This window comes from Fundulus heteroclitus, chromosome 15 (assembly GCF_011125445.2).
Source record: "Fundulus heteroclitus isolate FHET01 chromosome 15, MU-UCD_Fhet_4.1, whole genome shotgun sequence".
Lineage (NCBI taxonomy): Eukaryota > Metazoa > Chordata > Actinopteri > Cyprinodontiformes > Fundulidae > Fundulus > Fundulus heteroclitus.
Window position 1 is genome coordinate 7,808,158 of NC_046375.1, and position 11,655 is coordinate 7,819,812.

General features: G+C 40.3%; 1 protein-coding gene across 1 annotated transcript; it reads right to left on the bottom strand.

Moving 5' to 3' along the window:
• Nucleotides 1–423: 423 nt before the first annotated feature.
• slc35f6 (solute carrier family 35 member F6) lies at nt 424–11,121 on the bottom strand. The gene is made up of 6 exons (XM_012869117.3): nt 10,905–11,121; nt 7,933–8,005; nt 7,536–7,707; nt 6,634–6,849; nt 6,413–6,523; nt 424–2,829 (listed from the first exon to the last, which is right to left on the bottom strand). Exons 1-6 carry the CDS (start codon nt 10,979–10,981, stop codon nt 2,342–2,344), a joined length of 1,137 nt encoding a protein of 378 aa, XP_012724571.2. The 5' UTR covers nt 10,982–11,121; the 3' UTR covers nt 424–2,341.
• Between the last annotated feature and the right edge of the window lie 534 nt (nt 11,122–11,655).

Sequence of the window (11,655 nt, forward strand, 5' to 3'; positions counted from 1 at the left end):
GCATGTGGACCAAACACTTAAAAACCATGACAGATCTGTGGTTAAAACCAACAGAAAAGCATTCGGAGGGCAGTGACTCCAGGATTATTGGAAAACAACAGGAAGCCATCTGTGGAAGAAAAGATTAAACCAGACGGCTAAAATTATTGTTAGTCAACTTGACCACATAGTGATGGGGCAATTCTCCTTTTACTCGCTGGGTGGCATTATTATACCCTATCTGGTAAAACAAAGAGGGGAGCAGCAGTTTGCATCTTTGCTGTGGAAACTTGCACTGATTGATCCCAAGGTAAATGGTAAATATCATTTATTTCCTGTAACGAACAGTCCTTAATGCAGAAACTAATTGTCCTTTGAGTTTAATAATAATGATTATGTTTTCTCTACAGAATCAAACTATAAAGAAGAAACAAACACGACAGCTGACTCTGAATGAAGATACATTTTTATTAATATTCAACATATTCAAACCTGTCAATGTACAGCTAAATGATGTCGCAATGCATTCAATTTAAAATTTCATGAAATTAAAAAGCAAAAAGTCTTTACTTCTGTACTTTTTTTTTACAGAATATGCCTGAGGGGAAAAAAACACAATATTTGAGTAAATTTAATAAGAGTTCCCTTTGTCATTCTATACTGTACAAACTTTTCTGCTTCTCTAACTACAGGAAAGATCTCAACTAAGAGATTTAACAATACTTTCCTAAAGTACATTTAGTGCTGTAAGGAAGCATACTTGTATGTTCACATACAAGCAGAAAACTTGGCACAATGAACTAAATGTACTAATTTCATATTTAAAAAAATATTGTAATCATTTAGAGACATGATGACACATTGGTCTGCCTTCGACAAAATATAAGACAAAGGAAAGGGTTTGATGTGGAGAGTAATTTTCTCTCATTTTCTTTGTTGTAATAACAGCAAAGAAACTGCTCAAGTTTCTTTTCTAAAAGCTCACAATAATGAGAAAGAGGTACATAAAAAAGTGTTTTTGAGTGTCTAAGAAGCAAAAAGCACCTCTTACACAAAAACTTTCTCTTTAAAACAGCGTTGTGATGTAGAAGCCTCTCCGGCTCTCTTCTATTTCTAGATCGTAACTGTCTGACGTTTTGGGATGAGAACAAACCCTGATCCTCGCAGAACGTGTAAAGACAACATCGACGTCAGTTTCAAGTGTGGGGAACCAATATTAGCACAAATTGGACCGATCGCAAAGCAAAATAAAGACCACAAATGCCAAATGACAATGACAATGCCCAAGTCATTTTCAAACTTCCTAACATTAATGCCACATTTCCGCCAAAACACAATCGTTTAAAATGTTTCATTAAAGTAAATCAATTGAATCAATCAAGTTAATTTGATCAGGGTTTTCTAACAACTTTTAACTCATGACTTCTCAAACATTGGTCATCAGGGTGGATGAGGATCCGAGTTTAGATTGGATAAATAGACGAGATGGAAAGAGAGGAAGAAGATCTCCAAAGCTCACTGTAAGGCAAATGCATCAAGCGGTTGTATTGTCGGGTCAACAAGCCTCTGTAACAACCTTTAAACGTTCCCTACATGGAGTGACGTGAGTAAATAAGCCTTTTCTATCCTACCCTCACAAATGCAAGCATTTAGAGTTTGCTGAACTCTGCGGGGGCTTTTTAATGGGAAGCCTGTGTTTTCCTCAGAATAGAGAAAGACTGAGAGAATTTTGGCTGCAGACTCCTTTGATGTGAAACAAAGAATGTTTGTTTTCTTTTTCCCAAAGCTCTGGGAATCTTGTGAGCTCCTTGAAACACCAGGACTCTTCAAATGAAAATCAGGTTGAGCGAAAAGGCGCTTTCAGCAGGTTATTAGTCCGAAACGTCTGACCGAAACAACACAGGAACGGTTCACCAGGCACAAAAGGAAACCTTCTTTATTGCCATGTCAGACCTCCATTCTGTAAGAAAACTTGATTCAACCTTGTGAAATGTTTTAGAAGAGTACCGGAAAGTGCTATTCGACAGGCAAAAGATGGTTGGACACATTACTGACAGCAGGAGTACCAGCGACAGCAGTGACTTTAATATTTCTCAATGTGGGATTTTTTTTTTCTCATTGAAACGTAGTGAAACTGATTGGTCTGTGTCAAAGTGTTGTCAGTAGACCTATTTAGTTCTCAGCAAGAAAGGAAATAAGTGTTGTTCCCTGTTACTGTTACTTTTAAAAAAAAAATTCCAATTACAGCATTTTACGAGATCAATTAAAACCTGAGGCGTAAACAGAAAAAGGGTAAAAAAACGTCGGACAGCATTTACGAAAGCTGCCGTTTCTGTGGCGCTGTCAGTGCTTTCAGCTTATTCTATGTGTCTTCACAGGCCTGCACCCGTCCGTCGTTCAGCAGTCTCTCCCTTTCCGCATCACTGCTATCCTCCTCTAGGTTCATCCTGGCGGCACACCACGGTATCCTGGCCAGCAGGGGGCGGTGAAGTCCGTTGTAGAGCGCCGTCCCTATCAGCAGCACCAAAAATCCCAGGACCTGCAGGCCGTGGAAGCGCTCCCAGCCCAGCGCCAGGCTCACCACCCAGATGACCAGCGTGCGCAGGCTGTCCAGCACCATCCGGGTGGTGGCGCTGATCTCTTTGGTGACGCTGATCCCGGCGAAGTTGAAGAAGGCGATGCTGACCGTGTTGCCCAGGAGGGCCAGGAGGATGAGGGGCTTGTGTCCGATCTGACAGAAGGCGTCCAGCGCGTCCTCCAGGACCTGCCGAGGGTTGTCGCTGAAGTTGCCGACGTGGATGAAGTACATGGGGATGAGCAGCAGGGACAGGACGACAAAACCAAAAAGACCTGAAAACGGCAAACGCAAATTAGTATTAAGTGAAATATATCACTGTCACTTAAAATATAAACATCTTGAATTCATTCAAGTTAAATAATGGAAATTGTTTTTAATCAGTTTTTTTTTATCTTAACTAAACAAAACTAGTAAAACAACTAAAAAAAAACAAAGTCTCTGTGACTTGAAAAGTGCAAAAAAACATTCATGCTTTTATATATTTTATCATGTTACAGGGAGGGATTTCATGTTCTGGACCAACACATCTGGTCGAAGGAAAACAATAAAATATATTCACACGCGTATAAGCCACAGTGAATGTACAGAAGACATCCTCTGCCTTATTTCTCTTTGTATTTTTCTTTTTCTTTCTTTTTTTCTTTTTCTTACCTACTCCTTTTGATCCATGGTATAACAAGGACATACTGTGTATATATTTGATGCACCTCGTCCTACTTGACTCCTCTTTACTATCACTACTGATTACTGAGCCAATGTGGCATGTGAATTTCTCTAATGTGAGATCAATAAAGCTTATCTTATCTTATCTTATTCCCAGTTTTCTTAAATAAACTTCTATGAGGCGCATTTGTATTCAGACTCTTCACTCTGACACCCCTAAATCAAATCAACCACACCATCTTTCACACAAAAAATAAAGAATAAAGGCTGGTGTTCATTTGTACTCAGCCCCATGAGCCAATACTAGAACCTGCTGCTGTCCCTGCTAGAGATAAAACATCCCCACACCATGATGCCTCCCCCACCAAATATTTACCACGGGCACTGTGTGTTAGTTTTCTGCCACAGAAAGTGTTTAGTCTGTGAGCCAAAAAGTCAGTTTTGATCTCATCTGACCAGAGCTCCTTGTTCCACATGTTTGATGCGTCTGATCAGTGTCCTCCTTGCCTACCCAGTCAGTTCAGGTGAAGGTTTTCAGTTCTCATCGCTTTTCAGAGGACGGACCGAACAGTGCTCTTTGAGTTGTACAAAGCTTGGGTTATAGCTTTAAAACCAAACCCTGCATCCAGGACTTAGTCCCCGGCCTGTCTGGTGTGTTTCTTGTTCTTCATGGAGCTGTTTGTTGTCTGACGCTGAGGTCTGGTGGGTCTATACAACACGTGTCAAACTCTAGGCCCGCGGGCCGAATCTGGCCAATCGAGGCAATTTATCCGGCCCTCGAGAGCCAAATTAAACAAACATATCATGTCTTAAAGTAGAGACATATATCCTTTTAAATCGTATAAAGTGGCTAAAACTGTGCCTCCTGTAGCGAATGTTGATTTTATTTAACTGTAGTAACAGCATCCTGCCACTAGATGTCAGTTTTTCCTCAACACATTAAAACAACCCAGAAATGTCCAAAAAGAGAAAAAGTGATGCAGAATGATGCAGTTTAAAGTGTAACTCACCCCAATATTAACGTTTTCTTGCAGATAAACATGTCAATTGTGCTAATTTTATTGTATTGTGATTTTTTTTAAACAATTTTATGTGAACTGGAATGAAATTACGAAATCAAAAGTGTCATCTATACAGGGCCCTTTTAATGACTTCATGATGCCAAAGTGGCCCAATATAGAAATGGGTTTGACATCCCTGGTCTATACGGAGGTTAAGTTACATGGGGCACGTGGGCACCAGGTAGCCCCCCCAAGGACCACATGTGGGTCCTTCAAGCCTGTTCAAAAAACTAGCACAATCCTCCAGTGAGCTGCATCTAAAATGTTATTTTAGTTGCTCTACTTTTGTAATAGCACCTGCAGATTTATAGCTTTAAAACGACAATATCTAAAAAAAAATAAAAAAAAAATAGCATTGCAAATATGTTTATTGGTGAGCGCCGACTCTTCTAGTTCAAAGGTCAGTACAGGTAACCCTTCGTGTGACGCAGTCCTGATGAAGTTTACACACTGGGGAAACATTCTTTGCCAATTAAGGGACATCTGGAGAAGTTATGCGAGAGTATCCATATTAACAGGGCTGAATATAAATGCACAACACACTTCCTGGATTTTTATTTAAAATCAAAAAAAATAAAATCATTAAAAGATCGTATGCTCTTCTTTCTACATTACGATAGTAAAATTCTAAAAGACCAATAAAAACGCACAAAAATTTCTGGGTATAAGTTGATCAAATGTGAGGAAGATTAAAAGGCCTGAACGCTTTTTTGAGTACTTTGAATATAAGCAACACACCCTCTGACAGTCTGTAGACGTCTTTTTCCACAACATTATAAGAGGGGATGGTTGTATTCTGGGTAAGCTTCTCTAATAAATGATCTCTGGTGCTGACTGAGTTTTTATCCGGGCTTCTTGTGTGGCTGCTCAGTTCAGTGCGCAGCTATTTTGTACCTCAAAGTTCTGAGTGATTCTCCTGCTTCTGACGAAAACACATCAAAGCAGTGTTGATGGATTTGTTTGTTCTCTCACAGGAACGCAGTTTATCTTCTGATAAAGCTGCTTGTTTACATTTTCCAGCAACACCTTTTATCACACATCTGGACCCTGGCTATGGGGGGGGGGGGGGGGGGGTCTTTTTTTTCGCTTTCGCTTAGTGCTGTGTTTGCTGTCTTCCCATTGCGGGTGGAGATACGTGAATCAGTCTAGAGAGCTGCTGAGAGGAAGGAAGCAAGTGTAGGGCTGGACGATATAGAAAAAAAATCGATAAAACAGAAATCATACTGGATCGATATCGATAATTATCAACAAATTCAAAAGATATATTTTAAGTGCAGCCTTGGCCATTTTATGCTGTTGCTTAGCGACTAGTTTTTAGATACAGCCAACCAACTTTTTACTAAAATATTAAGTTTTTGAAAAAGAAAAAAAAGAAGGTGTGGTCTTTGAACTCTTTGAAGGGGGCAGAGCTTGGTTACTGGGTCTGCATTGTGATTGGTTGGGAGGATGTAATGACTGCAATATTAACCTACGTGGCTAAAATGCAAAAGGAAGGACAACTGTTATTGTATTGAACTTTTTATTGACCCTATTTTCTATCATCGATATTCGTCTATCGATCAATATATATTGTTTTTGAATTATAGTAATATCTTTATTGTTATTGAGACATACATTACAACGAAATTTGTTCTCTGCTATTAACCCATCACTCTTGGGGAGCAGCTGCAGCATCTTAGGTCTCTATCCTCATTTGTCTTTCTCTTTTGTTAATTTTGACACAAAAATCCAACAGGTTAGGTTTTTCAGGTCGTCTGAGTGTTGGAAGACCTTTAAAAGCAGTCCTGTCGAGCATTGGGGGGCCATGGGGATCAAAGCTCTTGGAACTGGTGCCAGTATGAGGCAGACTCTGAGTGATATGCTTGGTGTTTTATTGAGCATTAGAGGTCTCCTGTTGTGGGTCTGCTGAACGATTTAAGATGGTTTCTGATTAATTCACCCCATTACACACAAAGAGCGCAGGTCTTTGCGTTTGACAGACGCACGGTCAGCCTCCCCCACCCATTCCTCCCTGTTTTAACAGCGATTATAGCATCCCTTTTGTAGGTGGAGCACATTTAAAGTTAACCCTTATTTGCACGAATACTGGCACTCATCTCCCGTACTGTATCTTGCTTATTAACTTGTTTACCTTCGGTTCCAACGGCTCGCAGAGGATGCACGTCGTGCTTGTAGACAAACTTCTCCTCCAGCACCATTTGCACCGAAACAATGATCTGAGCCATGATGATCAGGAGATCGCCTGCAGAGCAGAAGGTAGTTTTCATCTTTCATTCACAGCCAACTAAAGACTTCATCTTTGTGAGGGGATTAACTCTAATTTTTTTCTCAAAAAATATCAAAATCTTTTACCTGTGATGACATCACTGAGCTTGTGGGAGTCATCGCTGTGGCCACTGGCGATGTCGGCGAGTCCCACTACCACCAGGCCGAGGATGGTGATGCAGATGCCAAGCCACTGACTGGGTGCGAGCCGACGACCCAGAAAGGCCACAGAGAGCAGACCGGTGAAGATGATGACGGCTCCGCGAAGCATCTGGAAGCTGGAGGCGCTCGTCATGTTGAGAGCTGGACGGGAGAAAAAAATAAAGGACAGTTTTACAAACAAGATCCTGGAATTTAATGTAGACACACTGCAAACAGTTACTTCTGGCAACTAATAATGATCGGAAATAAATGACAAAAATGTGCATGATCCTTAAAAAGGACATATGCAAAAAAAGAAAAAAAAACTTTTTGTTGTGCAGCTGGAGTTTCACGGAGTGCAGAAAAGTTTAATGTAGTCTGTGCAGGTGCTGTGTAGCATCTTTCTATTCTGTTTGGGTCATATTTTTTCATCCTGTTCAGTTTTCTCTCATTTTTATTTGGTTTTTAGAACAATTGCTTCACAGTATTTGCTAGAGAGCTGCTAAACATGGTCACGGACTTCCTGCTAACCCAGTTTTGTGACGCCTGCATTTTCAATTCTTGCTGAAATCTAGCTGCGACCTATACAGTTTATGCAGACGCACCTCGGAACAAGGGGTGATAAAGGGGCTGTGGGAAAACAATAACGAAGAATTCAGACCAAAGCATTGCAGTTCCACTTTATATAGACCCCAACTGAATAATATAGATGTGAAACGGAAGGATTTAAAAGAATATGTCCCCTTTAACAGCCGCCTAAAAATGTAGAAGTGCAAACAATTTCCGTTCTCTGAAGCAGCACCCAAACCATACTAACCACACAAGGTTTCTTCTTCAGCTGAACTTACCGATATACATGATGGAAGTGGCTGTCATGTCACACATCGCCGGAGCAAAGAAGAGTAGAGGGTTGAAACTTTGGCCGCGGTTCATCCGCGGCTCCGGCCTGCGTCTGTCCTGGCAAACCAAGATGTAGAAGACTGCGAGACAGCTGAACTCGCCCAAAAACATTCCTACTGCCTGGAAACAGAGACAGAGGGATGCACTCGGTTCTACCTTTTCTTTGTTTTGTTTTCACAAATGCTTTCAATGGGGGAACCATTTGAATGAAAAATAAGTTAGAGATACCACAAATAGACTACCATTTCATGTTTGACGCTTTCCATTTGCGTGAACAAAGAGTAAGAGAATGAGTTTCAGTTGTCTGTGCTAAAAAAAAAAACAACTTAAAATGCATTAATGTACCTGTACAAATGGATGGGAGAAGGCGTGGTCAGGGTCACCATGGCAGCCCTTCGCTGAGAACATGTCAGCCCATCTGGCAGAGAGAAACACATCAGGCACACAGAATTATTCATACCATACATGAGCAACCAATAATTAAAAGAAAACAAACAAGCAGCAGTGAAAGCCTTTATTATAATTTAAGTTTACAAAAAATGTCAGGGAGCAAATCCAGTTAATAAGTTCTGCCATATGCGTGACAGCAGGCCAGACAGAGCCGTGACGTCGCATTTCCCTGGTGTGGTTAATGAGTGCCTAGGTCTGCATAAATCCTTGGGCTTGTCAGAGGGAGCATGACTGACACGTGAGGGTCCTGTCCTCACACGTCAGTCATCATCCAAATTCTTCCGTGACACGTTTTAAACCCCTAAGCTCATCATTTCACAGAGGAACCTGCAGAAATGCAAGACATAGATCAAATCTACTGTAATCAGCCTTTTTTTTATTTACTGTGGCACTATGACTATCTTCCCTTCCAGTGTGTAAAAGCAACATGCAGGCAGCGGCAGGACGACCGAGCTGCTGGGCAGGTAAGCTCTCATGTGACTGTGGTGAAACTTTACCTGTAAGTAGCAAGAGTTCCCGTCTGAGCAACATGACAGGGCGGGTTTCATCTGACACATCAGAGCTGAGCACGGTTTTCTTAGACAATAAAAACCCGACGCGAGGGAAATGGAAGCGGGCGACAGGAAGGATACCGCTGACATCACAAAAGATTGGAGAAGTTAAAAATGCCAAACCTTGTGATTCTCGAACGCGATCCACTCCGTATGTGCTTAGAGGAGGAGGCTAATTAATGCTTATAAATAGTATTGTAGATCATCTGTAACTTACTGCAAAAACGGATCTAAAAATAAGTAAAATGTTCTTAAAGTTAGTGCATTTATCCTTGATTTGTGCAGGTAAATAAGAATATCTGCCAATGGAATGAGTAGTTTGACCCCTAAAATAAGATAATTAGATAAACTGCACTTGAAATAAGATGATGGAGATGAATTGTTCCTATTTTAAGTGCAAAAATCTTATTCCATTGGCAAATAATCTTTTTTACCTGCTCAAATCAAGGAAAAATACACACATTTTAAAAGCATTTTACTTAATTCTAGTTCCATTTTTGCGGCGAAGTAGCAGTTTTATTACACTGTAAGCAAACGTGTGTTTCAGGCTCAGACATGAGATTGTCCTCCTGACATGTGTCTGTCACATTTGAAACTTGCACTCAGAGATCCTTCCCTGGCCCTCAGCTTTCAGTTTTAGCTACAATCGGTTTTATTTATTTCACACCTTTTTTCGTAATGATCTTCAGCGACAAATAAAGCTAAGAGTTACCCATGTTTTCATTCACTTTATCTTTTGAAAAATGCTGAAATCTATCATGTTTGTTTCAGTTCAACCGGGTTTGAACCTAACGTGGCAGCTCCGTGATCCCACTGACTGTGAAATATGGCTTCAGATGATGGGATAACTCTACAGTCCGTTGTATTACTCATTTGAAATTTATCATTTCATCCCTGCTATTTCAGTTTTCTTTCAGCACAATGTATTCTGGCATCAATAGTAATTAAACATTCATTATCGTCCACTCTGGTTATTAGAACGGATTTCTTTAAAATATAAAGACAATTGTGTGTAGTGGAGTAGATTAAGAACGTGCTAATAACAAGCAATGGCAAGTTTCCTGACTTCTGGCATGAACTCATCTCTGTCGTCTTAAGCATTATCAGGCGTGAAGCACTACCTGATCTGTTTTTACACCACAAATAATTTTAAAGCAGCCTTTCAGAGGTCCTGTGCCCCTGACAGCCTCATTGATACTGGTTAGGTCACTTATAAGAAGTTATCCGGGTCCTAAGGCAGTAAACCCCATGCTTGACCATCATACTACCACCACCATGTGTAGCTGGAGGTATGATGTTTTTCCTGAAATGCGATGTTGGCTGGACCCCAGATATAACGGCACATATTTCTAAAAAATAAAAAAATGAAATCCCATTTTTACCTCAACAGTCCATATAACAGTTTTATAATATAATAGTTCATTATCAAAGTGGGAGGAAGCTACAACCAGCCACTTTCCAGACCAATTAAAGGAGATGAATATTGGTTAAGAAATTTTAACCTGGTGTGTATGAAATGTTGCGTATCCTAGTTTGTCAATACTCAAACACAAAAACTGGAGTCAAATTTATCTCAGTAATTAAAAGAGATAATTTGAGTAAAATCAGTTAAAGTTTACCACGTTTTGTTGAGTAAGTATATCTTTTCAAAGAATTGAACTCGCGCATTTAAGTCTCTAACCTGTCAAACCTGCCTAATTTCTACTCAGAAATAGTGATAAAAGTTCACCCCAATACAAAACATTAATGCAAATTTAAATATTCTGCTCGATTCCGCAAATTATATGACCAATAATGACAGGAAGTCATGAGTTGACCTGAGAGCACCATCACTGAGAGAATATATACCGCTGAAGGCAGCTCTGCTAAGCACCGGAGTTTCAAAATATATCAGAGCACATTAAGTACTCGTATGGTCTTATGCAAAAAAATCAATAAATAAATAAATAAATAAATAAATAAAAAATAATTAAATTAAAAACATTGGTGTTTTAGCAGGATCGTATTCGCCAATATATTTCACCAACTGTTGACGCTTCTTACACACGCTTCATTAACTTTTAACATTTTTTCTCCCAAAGCTTGACAACTAGATAAAGGTTTGGCTTCCATCACCGGTTAGCTACACCTGTGCTGTTCAAAAGCTGAACCCCGACTTTATGTAAGAAACACGTAATAACGACTAATTCCCGTCCATCACACGTAAAACGATCAAATCGAAACGTCAAGGCTTTTATGTGCCTGCTAGCTCCGGCAGGCTATTGCGGCTCTAACTCCAAACAGAAACAACACAGAAGCGTAGTTCCATCCACTCACTTGGCGGACAAAGTGTTGAGGGAGCCAGTTGTGAGCATCAGCCCCGCCAGGAACAGCTGATATTTTGTCCAAGCCATGATGGACGAGCCTAGACTAAACAAACCTGTAAAAAAAAAAAACACACAACCACCGAGCTGTGTGCTGTCCTCAAAGGGAGCCCGGGTTGTTTATCAATGCGCTTTCCGCATACTCTCCGCTGCCTATGAACACCACATGACAGCTCATGGTCAGCTGACCTAACGGCGTGCTCCCTTCACGGGCATGCGGAAATCACGGACACCGGAGGCTGACAAGTGTACAAACTGTAGACGCCCCATGGATTGGCGTTGCCTATTGGAGCTGACGTTTAAGCGCGGCCGCCATCTTGGATAGGTCTCTCACTTGTACTGAAGAAGCTGTTTGCCCAACTAAAATAAATCATAACTACCAGAATTTCTGTCCGGTTTTCACATGGTTTGGTCTAGTTTGTTACAAACAGCAGAAACGATGAAATACATTGTTTAAACAATAAATGGTCTTTAACAGACAGTGATGTGGCATATTAATGTATAAATAGGTGATTTCACATTGACATGTTATGTTTTTGCTATATAACAAAGACAGACATGTGGTATGGCATATTACTAAATATCTAAATACGTGCTTTGTGCTGAAATACAGTTTTATGCTCTCAAACAAAGAGAAGTGTGGTATTACATATTGATAAACGTATAGATAAATATACTGTACATTTTAATAAAGAAACAAGTTG

Excerpts from the sequence above, each read along its gene's own strand:
- slc35f6 (XM_012869117.3), bottom strand. The coding sequence starts at position 10,981 with ATGGCTTGGACAAAATATCAGCTGTTCCTGGCGGGGCTGATGCTCACA. Across the intron at positions 8,006-10,904 it reads CTCAACACTTTGTCCGCCAA|ATGGGCTGACATGTTCTCAG; the intron begins GTGAGTGGATGG and ends TCTCTCTGCCAG. Across the intron at positions 6,524-6,633 it reads GCTCAGTGATGTCATCACAG|GCGATCTCCTGATCATCATG; the intron begins GTAAAAGATTTT and ends TCTGCTCTGCAG.